This window comes from Poromitra crassiceps (genome assembly GCF_964638095.1).
Source record: "Poromitra crassiceps genome assembly, chromosome: 11".
NCBI classification, from domain to species: domain Eukaryota; kingdom Metazoa; phylum Chordata; class Actinopteri; order Beryciformes; family Melamphaidae; genus Poromitra; species Poromitra crassiceps.
This window is the reverse complement of record NC_139643.1, coordinates 11,572,048-11,585,900: the sequence shown is the minus strand read 5'-3', so window position 1 is coordinate 11,585,900 and position 13,853 is coordinate 11,572,048. Positions and strand designations below refer to the sequence as shown.

The following is a 13,853-nucleotide window of genomic DNA, read 5'->3' as shown; positions in this document are numbered from 1 at the left end:
ACCCGAAATGCACAGAAGGAAGTAGCCTGGTTAAAACCATCTTGATCCGTGAACTCACATTCTGTTTGGTTCTGCGGTTCCGATGGACTTGACAGACAACTCCTTCAGCCAATCAGCGTAGCAAAATCCAGTCCTTCAGCCAATCAGCCAGTAAAAAATCCAAATCCACTCGGAAGAACGGCGAAAAAGTATTTTTCGCCGAGAAACTCCACTGTTGCATACTCCTCTTCTTGTTTAATAGTTGTTATTGAGTCTTAGGTTGTGTAAACTTGACAAACGTTGACGTTACTGCTCGAGCCACAAAGCCATGGGAGCAGCCATTAATGTTTTGCCAGCCTTTGTCAACCCTGATTGGCCAGTTACGATGTCAACTACAAGGCAGGTGCCTGATTGGGTAGTGCACGTTGAAATTTCTGAAAACGCCCGCCCCGGCTGGAGGCCAGAACGAATCAAATGTGAGTTCACGTGATTGGATATTTACCAGGCTACACAAGGAAAATAGGAAGTCCTGGACTACTGCAACGTGCTCCTGGCCGGCCTACCTGTCACCGACATCCGACCGCTTCAGCTCATTCAGAACGCTGCAGCCCGTCTCGTATTCAACCAACCCAAATTCTCTCACGTCACTCCCCTCTTCCAGGAGCTCCACTGGCTTCCCATCTCAGCCCGCATCAAATTCAAGACACTGGTACTGGCCTACCGGGCAGTACACCAGTCAGCTCCCCTGTACCTGCAATCTATGGTCAGGTTCCAAACCTCTCAGCGCTCCCTTCGCTCCTCCACCAGTGCAGGTCGCCTCGCCCCTCCTTCGCTACGGGGGCTCAAAAGTCGCTCATCCCGATCTCGACTCTTCTCGTCCCTGGCACCTCAATGGTGGAACGAGCTTCCACCTTCGGTCAGGACGGCTGAATCACTGCCGATCTTTCGGAAAAGACTAAAGACACACCTTTTCAGGCTCCATCTGGGCCCTTCTTGATCTAACTTCGTTCTCTCTTTCACCCAAAAAAAAAAAAAAAAAAAAAAAAAAGAACTAACCTTAACTTGTACCACTAACCTAAACTTGTACCACTGTTCCTTCAGAAGTTGTAGTTATCACAGACTGTGCTCCATAGTAGATTGCTCTATTGCTGACAAAAATGTGTTATTGTAAGTCGCTTTGGATAAAAGCGTCTGCCAAATGACGTAATGTAATGTAATGTAAAGTCCTTAGTGGGAAAACTTGAAAAAACAAAAAAAGAGTTGCATGCAAATAGCGATGCCCCTCCCCTCCGTGACCCGTCTGTCCATCCCATTCTCCTGAATGTGATGTGATCTCTCAGGAACACCTTGACAGAATTTCCTTCAAATTTGGCTCAAATTGGTGGTAGAAGTTCAAGGGCACTGTGACCTCATAAAATACCTTTTTGGTCATAACTCAAGAATTTATATGCTAATTATGACAAAAGTTAACACAAAGAAATGTCTAATAGGATAAATGAAGTGATTACATTTTATATCCAAAAGTTCAAAGGTCAACTTCACTGTGACATCATCATGTTTTGCCTACCTGCTGTAGCTGACTAAACCATCTTGGGTCACTCTACAAAAACGCTGCTGTCACTGCTTTTGCAGACACCAAAATGGATGTAACATACAAGCGCCAGGCGTTTTTTTCTTTTTTCCAAAATCAATGTACATTTTAAATTAACTTTGTGTGTGTGTGTGTGTGTGTGTGTGTGTGTGTGTGTGTGTGTGTGTGTGTGTGTGTGCGTGCGTGCGTGCGTGCGTGTGTGTGTGTGTGTGTGTGTGTGTCTGTGTGTGTGTGTGTGTGTGTGTGTGTGTGTGTAAGGTGTTTAAGTGGACAGGAGACAACATGTTCTTCCTGAAAGGAGACATGGACAGTCTGACGTTTGGAGGAGGAGGGTAAGACTTCCTGTTTACTCCTTCTCTACCTCCTTCCTTCCTTCACTCTCTACCTCCTTCCTTCCTTCATTCTCTACCTCCTTCCTTCCTTCACTCTCTACCTCCTTCCTTCCTTCATTCTCTACCTCCTTCCTTCCTTCACTCTCTACCTCCTTCCTTCCTTCACTCTCTACCTCCTTCCTTCCTTCACTCTCTACCTCCTTCCTTCCTTCACTCTCTACCTCCTTCCTTCCTTCACTCTCTACCTCCTTCCTTCCTTCACTCTCTACCTCCTTCCTTCCTTCACTCTCTACCTCCTTCCTTCCTTCACTCTCTACCTCCTTCCTTCCTTCACTCTCTACCTCCTTCCTTCCTTCACTCTCTACCTCCTTCCTTCCTTCATTCTCTACCTCCTTCCTTCCTTCACTCTCTACCTCCTTCCTTCCTTCATTCTCTACCTCCTTCCTTCCTTCACTCTCTACCTCCTTCCTTCACTCTCTACCTCCTTCCTTCCTTCACTCTCTACCTCCTTCCTTCCTTCACTCTCTACCTCCTTCCTTCCTTCACTCTCTACCTCCTTCCTTCCTTCACTCTCTACCTCCTTCCTTCCTTCACTCTCTACCTCCTTCCTTCCTTCACTCTCTACCTCCTTCCTTCCTTCACTCTCTACCTCCTTCCTTCCTTCACTCTCTACCTCCTTCCTTCCTTCATTCTCTACCTCCTTCCTTCCTTCACTCTCTACCTCCTTCCTTCCTTCATTCTCTACCTCCTTCCTTCCTTCACTCTCTACCTCCTTCCTTCACTCTCTACCTCCTTCCTTCCTTCACTCTCTACCTCCTTCCTTCCTTCACTCTCTACCTCCTTCCTTCCTTCACTCTCTACCTCCTTCCTTCCTTCACTCTCTACCTCCTTCCTTCCTTCACTCTCTACCTCCTTCCTTCCTTCACTCTCTACCTCCTTCCTTCCTTCACTCTCTACCTCCTTCCTTCCTTCACTCTCTACCTCCTTCCTTCCTTCACTCTCTACCTCCTTCCTTCCTTCACTCTCTACCTCCTTCCTTCCTTCATTCTCTACCTCCTTCCTTCCTTCACTCTCTACCTCCTTCCTTCCTTCATTCTCTACCTCCTTCCTTCCTTCACTCTCTACCTCCTTCCTTCCTTCACTCTCTACCTCCTTCCTTCCTTCACTCTCTACCTCCTTCCTTCCTTCATTCTCTACCTCCTTCCTTCCTTCACTCTCTACCTCCTTCCTTCCTTCATTCTCTACCTCCTTCCTTCCTTCACTCTCTACCTCCTTCCTTCCTTCATTCTCTACCTCCTTCCTTCCTTCATTCTCTACCCCCTTCCTTCCTTCACTCTCTACCTCCTTCCTTCCTTCACTCTCTACCTCCTTCCTTCACTCTCTACCTCCTTCCTTCCTTCACTCTCTACCTCCTTCCTTCCTTCATTCTCTACCTCCTTCCTTCCTTCACTCTCTACCTCCTTCCTTCCTTCATTCTCTACCTCCTTCCTTCCTTCACTCTCTACCTCCTTCCTTCCTTCACTCTCTACCTCCTTCCTTCCTTCACTCTCTACCTCCTTCCTTCACTCTCTACCTCCTTCCTTCCTTCACTCTCTACCTCCTTCCTTCCTTCATTCTCTACCTCCTTCCTTCCTTCACTCTCTACCTCCTTCCTTCCTTCATTCTCTACCTCCTTCCTTCCTTCACTCTCTACCTCCTTCCTTCCTTCATTCTCTACCTCCTTCCTTCCTTCATTCTCTACCTCCTTCCTTCCTTCACTCTCTACCTCCTTCCTTCCTTCACTCTCTACCTCCTTCCTTCCTTCATTCTCTACCTCCTTCCTTCCTTCACTCTCTACCTCCTTCCTTCCTTCACTCTCTACCTCCTTCCTTCCTTCATTCTCTACCTCCTTCCTTCCTTCACTCTCTACCTCCTTCCTTCCTTCACTCTCTACCTCCTTCCTTCCTTCATTCTCTACCTCCTTCCTTCCTTCACTCTCTACCTCCTTCCTTCCTTCACTCTCTACCTCCTTCCTTCCTTCACTCTCTACCTCCTTCCTTCCTTCACTCTCTACCTCCTTCCTTCCTTCATTCTCTACCTCCTTCCTTCCTTCATTCTCTACCTCCTTCCTTCCTTCACTCTCTACCTCCTTCCTTCCTTCATTCTCTACCTCCTTCCTTCCTTCATTCTCTACCTCCTTCCTTCCTTCACTCTCTACCTCCTTCCTTCCTTCACTCTCTACCTCCTTCCTTCCTTCATTCTCTACCTCCTTCCTTCCTTCACTCTCTACCTCCTTCCTTCCTTCACTCTCTACCTCCTTCCTTCCTTCATTCTCTACCTCCTTCCTTCACTCTCTACCTCCTTCCTTCCTTCACTCTCTACCTCCTTCCTTCCTTCATTCTCTACCTCCTTCCTTCCTTCACTCTCTACCTCCTTCCTTCCTTCACTCTCTACCTCCTTCCTTCCTTCACTCTCTACCTCCTTCCTTCCTTCACTCTCTACCTCCTTCCTTCCTTCATTCTCTACCTCCTTCCTTCCTTCACTCTCTACCTCCCTCCTTCCTTCCTTCTCTACCTCCTTCCTTCCTTCACTCTCTACCTCCTTCCTTCCTTCACTCTCTACCTCCTTCCTTCCTTCACTCTCTACCTCCTTCCTTCCTTCACTCTCTACCTCCTTCCTTCCTTCACTCTCTACCTCCTTCCTTCCTTCATTCTCTACCTCCTTCCTTCCTTCACTCTCTACCTCATTCCTTCCTTCATTCTCTACCTCCTTCCTTCCTTCACTCTCTACCTCATTCCTTCCTTCACTCTCTACCTCCTTCCTTCCTTCATTCTCTACCTCCTTCCTTCCTTCACTCTCTACCTCCTTCCTTCCTTCATTCTCTACCTCCTTCCTTCCTTCACTCTCTATCCTTCCTTCCTTCATTCTCTACCTCCTTCCTTCCTTCACTCTCTACCTCCTTCCTTCCTTCATTCTCTACCTCCTTCCTTCCTTCACTCTCTACCTCCTTCCTTCCTTCACTCTCTACCTCATTCCTTCCTTCATTCTCTACCTCCTTCCTTCCTTCACTCTCTACCTCCTTCCTTCCTTCATTCTCTACCTCCTTCCTTCCTTCACTCTCTACCTCCTTCCTTCCTTCACTCTCTACCTCCTTCCTTCCTTCACTCTCTACCTCCTTCCTTCCTTCACTCTCTACCTCCTTCCTTCCTTCACTCTCTACCTCCTTCCTTCCTTCATTCTCTACCTCCTTCCTTCCTTCATTCTCTACCTCCTTCCTTCCTTCACTCTCTACCTCCTTCCTTCCTTCATTCTCTACCTCCTTCCTTCCTTCACTCTCTACCTCCTTCCTCCCTTCACTCTCTACCTCCTTCCTTCCTTCACTCTCTACCTCCTTCCTCCCTTCACTCTCTACCTCCTTCCTTCCTTCACTCTCTACCTCCTTCCTCCCTTCACTCTCTACCTCCTTCCTTCCTTCACTCTCTACCTCCTTCCTTCCTTCATTCTCTACCTCCTTCCTTCCTTCACTCTCTACCTCCTTCCTTCATTCTCTACCTCCTTCCTTCCTTCACTCTCTACCTCCTGCCTTCCTTCATTCTCTACCTCCTTCCTTCCTTCACTCTCTACCTCCTTCCTTCATATTGTCTCTTGTTGTCCCTTTCTTTTCCCACCTTTCTCTCCCTCACTCCTCTCACCTCCCTGTCTGTCTGCCCTCTCTCTCTCCATCTCTCCCTCTGTCTCTCTCTCTGTCACTCTCTCTCTCCCTCTGTGTCATTCTCTCTCCCTCTCTCTCTGTCTCCCTCTCTCTCTGTCTCCCTCTGTCTCCCTCTCTCTCTGTCTCACTCTCTGTCACTCTCTCTCTCTCCCTCTCTCTCTCTCTCTCTGCAGAGGGGAGTTTGGTTTGTGGTTGGATGGAGATCTGTATCACGGCCGGTCTAATCCCTGCCAGACCTTTGGGAATCCTCGTCTGACTCAGAAAGAAGACTTCGTCCTGCAGGACCTCGAGATCTGGGCTTTCCAATAGCTGAACCGGACCAGACTGAACCGGACCGGACTGAGCCGGACCGGACTGAAGTCATACGTTTATTTCCTGGAAAAGGATATCAGTTCAGTGATTTTTTTAATGATTTGGTTAATCTGTATAAGTCCTCTCTTCATCCTGTAGTTGTAGGATCTAAATAAATCAATTGATCGTTTAACACAATGATGAAGCCTCGAAAACAATGTTCTGTACCAGCATCTGAACTGGTATGAACTGGACTGAACTGGTGTGCTCTGTCATGGCTTGAATATCTGATGCCTGTCAGACATTCCCCCTATTGGATTCTTCCAAGGCCAACATTGATCGGCACCAGTGTGACCCAGTGCTCGTTAGCGGTTCTGCTAGCGTCCGTCCAGCTCTATCTGTAGACATGAGCCGAGGTTGTGGAGGTTTGTCTTGAACTTTAACCCTCAGATCTGCTGGACATGTACAGTACAAATGCAAAGTGATCTTTTATTTTTCATGATAAATAGCCTATAGGATAAATAAGATATATAAATACATCTTATAGAATGGAATTGAAAAAAATAAAAAGCAAGGGATGCCAGCACTCAATGAATGTCCTTTCAAGGTTTTTAATCCGTCATCAAGACCTGCACAACGGATGTTTCAGCCCACAGGCGTTCTTCAGCGAATGGAATTTACCACTCCTCATCCGCTATATGATAATTATAACAGCTTATACCAAATTAATTGAAACCAAGAGCCAGAAAGATGTCTTATAAAAGTATATTTAAAGCCATAACATTCTCCTAAACTGCATTATAGGAGTGACTGAATCTCAATGTACCATCTGATCAATGTACAGAGTCCAAATATTCAGTGATGACTGACAGTTTGACACACGCTTTATACTGCAAAGGAAGGCAGAGAGAAACAGAGAGAGGAGGGGTGATGACTTGACTTGGAGCCTACAGGGCTCCTGTCTGTATCAGCAAGTGTTCCTGTCTCATGGCCATTGTCATGCTGAGTTTCTGAAGGCCAGAGCAAAGGGGAGAAATCTCCTGCTTGATAAGCTAGTTATGTGTCTCTGCATAGTGCAAATATGCATTTGTGAGATGTCTTATGACTAATGACTCATAGCATGAATTATGTGTATGCAATTATAGCTTATAACTTATAACTTCAACTTTCTACCACAATACATATATGTAGGAACTACATGTAGTTCTTCTATGTCTTGACTCTGTTGCTGTTGTGAATGTGACAGTAAGGCTTGGTGTGGACAGATCAAAGGTCACTGCTGGTGTTCTGTCAGATAAATCAGAAAAAGTCAATTTTGGCGATTTCTCATGAACTCACTCAAGGTCAGACAAACTTTTTTTTTCACATTTTTTGTGCTTTCCTAGGTTTGTTTTAATGCAATAACCTCATTCCTGTGTTTCTGAAGGGAATCCATGAAATTATCTCGTTAAGCTGCAGGGTTGCTGTTTATCTGTTTAAAATGAAACCACTGTTTTCAGTGTTTCTGTCAGTTTTATTCTCATCCAATCAGCAGTGAGACCAGAGGACACTGAACTTCCCACTGAAACAAGGTTATTTATTTTTGAGTGCAGTTAGATTTTTGGCTGTCCAGCTGACTCTTCCACTCCTCCAGGAACTCCCACATCATCTGTCCTCCAGCCTGGAGGAGTGGAACAGAGAACTGTCCATCTGCGTCCAGAGGTATGAAAAAGGCAGGGACCCCAGCTGCCATCTTCTGTGAAGATTTTCTCCAGAGTGGTTTTCATGTATGAGATCTGAGCTCAAACAGAGAAGCTCCATGATGTCCGTTATCACGCATGTGCGTTGAGAGCGGCCTGACCGGGGGGTGCTGCTGCAGAAAAGATGCTGTCACTCCACCAGCACCGCCTTGACCATCTCCACCTGGGTTCTCCTGATCTTCACCTCCATGTGTCATGGATTAGAATGATGTAACATTAAATTTCTAAAGATCATTTTAAATATTCTTTTGAGTTTTGCACTAGGATTTGATGAGGATGATATCATTCAATCGGCAAATGATTATCTTGTACATTAGATTTCTCAACAGTGCCTGGAAAGTGTTGACTCCCGCCTTGCAAAACAAGTCACTCAACTACATGTAAACGTGTCAAGTTTGGTGACTGCATCTCGCACGGTTGTGATGATCGCACAATCTGTCCACAGACAGACAGATAAACACCTGGCAAAGTATTCAAAATGGCTTCTGTGGTAGTTCCCACTCAGTGGTGTATAAAGTACTCGAAAACCATACTTAAGTAAAAGTAAAGATATCTTCCCAGAAAAAGACTTTCAAAGTCACTCATTAGAATATTACTTGAGTAAAAGTCTTAAAGTACTTGATATTTTCTGTACTTAAGTATCGAAAGTAATTTTCTGATATTAAATGTACTTAAGTATTGAAAGTAAAAAGTACAAGTAAATGCTGCAAAAAAAATCAAGCAAAAGACATGCCTGGGCTTGAGTAGAAGTACATTTCTTCTTCTTGACTTTTATAACCGCAAGTAAAAGTACAGATACTCAGAAAAAATACTTAAGTACAGTACTTAAGTATTTATACTTAGTTACATTACACCACTGTTCCCACTGCAATAGGCCACAAACAAATAGGGTCACAAACTAGATTTCGAAGGCAGGATAAAGTGAGCAACAATTTATTTTCGACTTCCGGGCAAGATTTTTCTAAATAAAAGCCTACATTCAAACTCGATAAAATGCACAAATTGAACTGATGTCACGCAAATTGCATGGGGGGGGGGGGGGGGGGGGTTATATTTCATTGTTGTTTGTGATGTTGTAGTGCTGAAGAATTTAACTCAAACTTTGCTTGCTCCCATCACTCAGAAGGGCATTAGGAAACCCTGTTTCAGAAATTGCTTAAAAATACAAAGTTTAATGCGTTGGACCAAACTCACTGGATTCATGTGTAGTGGAGTTTGCATGTTCTCCCCGTGTACGTGTGGGTTTCCTTCCACCATCAAAGACATGTATGTTAGGGTTAATACTCCTGTCAGTGCCCCTGACCAAGGCACTGGCAAAAGAACTGGACTTGGTCGCCGGGCGCTGCACTGCGGCATGCCCACTGCTCCTAGTTCTAGGAAGGTTCCTAGTAGAGAGGATGGGTCAAATGCAGAGGATGAATTTCCCCATGGGGATAAATAAAGGATAACTTAACATCACAGACGTAAACCAGGAAGAAAAAACGTTTTTGGCGTTATGCGTTGGGGTGATCAGCTTACGTTCAAATGAATGGGCAGCCATTCCTCCGCTCATCCTCCAGAACCTCCTTGGTTCAGAGTCAGACTGGATCAGACTGATACAGCAGCAGGCAGCAGATTCAGATTCCCATTCATTTATTAACTACATTTAATTTATTAACTACATTTTCTGATATTTAGTCAACAAAACCGTTTCAAGTAACCGTGATGATGATGAAGTACAAGTAGCCTGAATTCCTGTGTGGTGCAGCAGGACTCGATCAGACTGGTTCAGACTGGATCAGGCTGGTTGAGACTGGATCAGGCTGGATCAGACTGGATCAGGAGTGGATCAGGCTGGATCAGACTGGTTGAGACTGGTTCAGACTGGATCAGGCTGGTTGAGACTGGATCAGGCTGGATCAGACTGGTTTAGACTGGATCAGACTGGTTGAGACTGGATCAGACTGGTTCAGACTGGATCAGGCTGGTTGAGACTGGATCAGGCTGGATCAGACTGGATCAGGCTGGTTGAGACTGGATCAGGCTGGATCAGACTGGTTGAGACTGGATCAGGCTGGATCAGACTGGTTGAGACTGGATCGGACTGGTTCAGACTGGATCAGACTGGATCAGACTGCTTGAGACTGTGGTGCAGCAGGAAGGTGTCCAGGCTGAACACACTCCCCCAGCCAACTGCAGGTTCCATGCTGATGAACTCATCCAGGTTCATCTGGCACTCTGAGGAGGAAACACATCACAGCTCATTAACATAATGATGAGGTCAGACAGTTAACACTAGCATGCTAATTATGAGGTCACAGGGTTACCTGCAGTGTGTATGGGGGTAGAGGGGGTTACCTGCAGTGTGTATGGGGGGGGGGGGGGGGGGGTAAGGTGGGGGGTTTACCTGCAGTGTGTATGGGGGTAGAGGGGGGTTACCTGCAGTGTGTATGGGGGGGTAGAGGGGGTTTACCTGCAGTGTGTATGGGGGGGTAGAGGGGGTTTACCTGCAGTGTGTATGGGGGGTAGGGGGGGTTACCTGCAGTGTGTATGGGGGGTAGGGGGGGTTACCTGCAGTGTGTATTGGGGGGGGGGGGTAAGGTGGGGGGTTTACCTGCAGTGTGTATGGGGGGTAGAGGGGGGTTACCTGCAGTGTGTATGGGGGGGTAGAGGGGGTTTACCTGCAGTGTGTATGGGGGGGTAGAGGGGGTTTACCTGCAGTGTGTATGGGGGGTAGGGGGGTTTACCTGCAGTGTGTATGGGGGGGTAGAGGGGGTTTACCTGCAGTGTGTATGGGGGGTTAGAGGGGGTTTACCTGCAGTGTGTATGGGGGGTAGGGGGGTTACCTGCAGTGTGTATGGGGGGGTAGAGGGGGTTTAACTGCAGTGTGTATGGGGGGTAGAGGGGGTTTACCTGCAGTGTGTATGGGGGGTAGGGGGGGTTTACCTGCAGTGTGTATGGGGGGTAGGGGGGGGTTTACCTGCAGTGTGTATGGGGGGTAGGGGGGGAGGTTACCTGCAGTGTGTATGGGGGGGTAGGGTGGGGGGGGCATGCGCCAGGCCCCCTCAGCGTCCTTCATGTGCGATCGGTCCGAGGCAAAATTTTGCAGGAAGCTGTCAGCAGGGATGACGCGCAACTTCCTGTTGGACAAACACAGCAGAAGATTCAAATTGTTTATTGTCACTCTGGTTGCACAAGTACACAAGTACAGTCCAGGAGGCTCCGCAGGACATAAATATGAGCAAAAAGCAACATGTGACCACGCCGGGCGGGCTTTGGCGTGAGTGAGCCCGTGATAGACAGATAGTTCATCCAATCATCTGCCAGATATATTTTGAAAGTGACTGTCCTTTGAAACGGATTCCCGAGCGACTCGTTCCCAGATGGTTATGTGAAAACAAACCAGCTGGCAGCATCAGGTGAAGTGAAGAACATGTGTGATGTGAGCAGATGTCAGTGACTTTAATAACTGACAGTATAACAGAATGACAGTATAGCTACACTACCTGTGGAAGGCGGGTTTGATGTGGCGGTCGGAGCGGAACGTCTGGGCGGAGTACAGCTGCAGTGGGCAGGGGAAGGGCAGCACAGAGTCCAGATCATAAAGCAGACTGTCCCGACCAGACCGGACCTGAAGCAGAACCACGTGGTAATCCTGCAGAACGCACGCCAGAACAAGCTGTTATCCAGAGACTGAACATACCATCTGATCTATTAGGAACACTCATAAACCACAAGACAATATTATAATCAGATTTCATTATTTATATTCATACAGTGAAACAACAATATTACATCAGGTTCATTATAAATCTTCCAAAATCTTTTAAAACCGAATGAACAGCCTGAAGCTCATCAATCTATACATCTATAATCAGCTGTGTGTGTGTGTGTGTGTGTGTGTGTGTGTGTGTGTGTGTGTGTGCGTGTGTGTGCCTCCTCGCTTTAATTTGCAGCTCCACAGGGTGTTTCTTTGTCTATTTTCTAAAGTCTTACCTGAACCTGACACCTGTCTTTTTACAGTGACCCTGGTGGAGGGACTCCCCACCCCTATATATAGGGGTGGGGGCCTATACAAATATTTCCCCCAAGGCATAATACCATGCAGGCCAACACACACGCGGATACATGCATGGAAATGTTGGCCGTTTGAAGTGTGTGTGTGTGTGTGTGTGTGTGTGTGTGTGTGTGTGTGTGTGTGTGTGTGTGTGTGTGCGTGTGCGTGCGTGTGTGTGCGGTGCGTGCACACACACCCGTCCGTCCATGCTTGCATGTGTACTGACCCAGATCACTGGCTGGTCTCCATGACCTGCCTTCTGCTTCCAGAGAGGAACCTGTTGGTGAAGAACCAGATCTGTCAGGTCTGTTCAGAACCTGGTAGATATTCTAGAACTTGGTAGATATTCTGTAGAACCTGGTAGAGATATTCTAGAACTTGGTAGATATTCTGTAGAACCTGGTAGAGATTTCTAGAAGCTGGTACTGGTAGATATATTTGCAGACCCTGTTATTAACATGTGAGATATTCTGTAGAACATGGAAGCTGGCTAGATGTTCTCACCGTTCTGTTCTCATTGGAGATAAAAACCACGAACACATCGTCCAGCGGCGCAGTTCTCTCTGTCTGAATGAACTCACACAGTTTCCACACATTTTCCTCACTGCAGAACAAGACCATAACAGAGATACCAGAGTAGAGCCATGATAATAATAAGAATGAGAATAATGTAATAATGTAATAAGAGTAATGATAATGATAATAATAATATACTGTATAGTTTCTGGTTAGATGTTTATGGTCAGTGTAACTACGTTAATTGGTTGAGTTAAGTGGTCTACTGGTCACTAACGGTAATGTACACACTGGAGTCTTACCAGTAGCAGCTGGTGTAGACACACTCTCGTCGGGGCGGAGTGACTCCACTGTGCTCGGTGTTCATCATCACATATATAGGCCTAACTCATCAGAGAAAGATCAAACAGAAAGATTGAACTCATCACAGAAACATCATCATATTCGCTCCTGACGGAGCGCCTGCTTCGCGGTGTTCCTCTAACTAGCAGGATAGTGATGTGACGTTCGCGAACGATCCGAATCTATTGAACGGCTTTTTGTTATGAACGAAGGGAACCGAGTCCTACTTGAGAGCCGTTCATTTTGCCTAAATTTCACTGCCTGCCGCTCCCCACCACACACACAGGGTAGACCTCCCTCCCTCCCTCTGCTAGCCCGCTGAGCAGGGAGGATAGGTGCACTCGTTAATTCATGTCATAGGAACCTGCCCTTGTAGTGACACGTGTGTAAATTGTATTGTTGTTGACATTGGTGGAAAAGCAGAAATCCAGGCTTGCCTTTCTCAGACCAGGGAAAGGGCATTGAAAGATGCTGATTTAAAATAAATATTAAAAATCAAAAGTCAATCGTGGCAAATCAAACTCACTTGATACATGTAGGGGGACACCTTATCTGTCATAGGAACCTGCCCTTGTAGCGACACGTGTGTAAATTGCCTCACTGTAAGCAACGCGCACAACAGGCAGGGAATGATTGACAGGGTCCAGCAGGCTAAAGGTGGATATTTTATGGAAATAGGTGTGGTTTCTCCTAATGATTGGTAATTAGCCGACGATGAAGGCAACATTAAACTGACAGATTTTTCAATGGAGTTTGGCATAACATGCGCTCAATGCAAGTGCACAACGCTCCCCGTGCAGCTGGCATTGTGAGTTCAGCTTTGGATGGCAGCAGTAGCCTATAGGCTATAGCCTTCATTAAATGATTTGAAATGAGTGGCGTGAGTGAACCTCCAAAACGCTGTTTCAAATGGCAAAGGAAATACCTCACTCCCCGCCCCCTCCTGATATCAACAAATCCATTAAAAAAAATCACATTCACAACAAGCCGATGTCAGATGCGCGCACAGCATCATCTACAAACCAATCAGTATCAAGGGAGACGCAGTCCAGGCAAGTAGGCCCTATGTCATGTAGCCTAGCTAAAATCCTTTGGACCACTTGCATAATTGCAGTGCGCAAACCTAAACTGGACCAAATGTAAACAATGTCACAAAAACATGAATTTGGTTTGGACCTTGGTCCGGACTTTTAGGTGTGAAAACGCCATAAGTTTTATACTTTTCCAAATAAAAAAGCCAAGAGCCAAGAAACCTACCTCCTCGCTTGAATTTGCAGCTCCACAGGGTGTTTCTTTGTCTATTTTCTAAAGTCTTACCTGAACCTGACACCTGTCT

The 13,853-nt window shown here is 46.4% G+C and overlaps 2 protein-coding genes across 2 annotated transcripts in view; one reads left to right on the top strand and one right to left on the bottom strand.

Annotated features, from left to right (window-relative positions):
• Positions 1-5,902, top strand: part of LOC310784830 (oxidation resistance protein 1-like) — a gene marked incomplete at both ends in the record, with an annotated part of 18,424 nt that extends 12,522 nt beyond the window's left edge. The window contains 2 exons of the mRNA XM_083645869.1: positions 1,829-1,902; positions 5,767-5,902. Coding sequence (XP_083501995.1) covers positions 1,829-1,902; positions 5,767-5,902 — 210 coding nt within the window. The remainder of the gene's footprint in view (positions 1-1,828; positions 1,903-5,766) is intronic.
• Positions 5,903-9,721: 3,819 nt separating this feature from the next.
• On the bottom strand, positions 9,722-12,542 carry LOC310784829 (protein N-terminal glutamine amidohydrolase-like; the record flags this gene model as incomplete). The annotated part of the gene is made up of 6 exons (XM_083645868.1): positions 9,722-9,840; positions 10,618-10,742; positions 11,109-11,257; positions 11,886-11,936; positions 12,164-12,263; positions 12,478-12,542. The coding sequence occupies 6 exons, from the start codon at positions 12,540-12,542 to the stop codon at positions 9,722-9,724; spliced, it is 609 nt and encodes a 202-aa protein (XP_083501994.1).
• Positions 12,543-13,853: the final 1,311 nt, after the last annotated feature.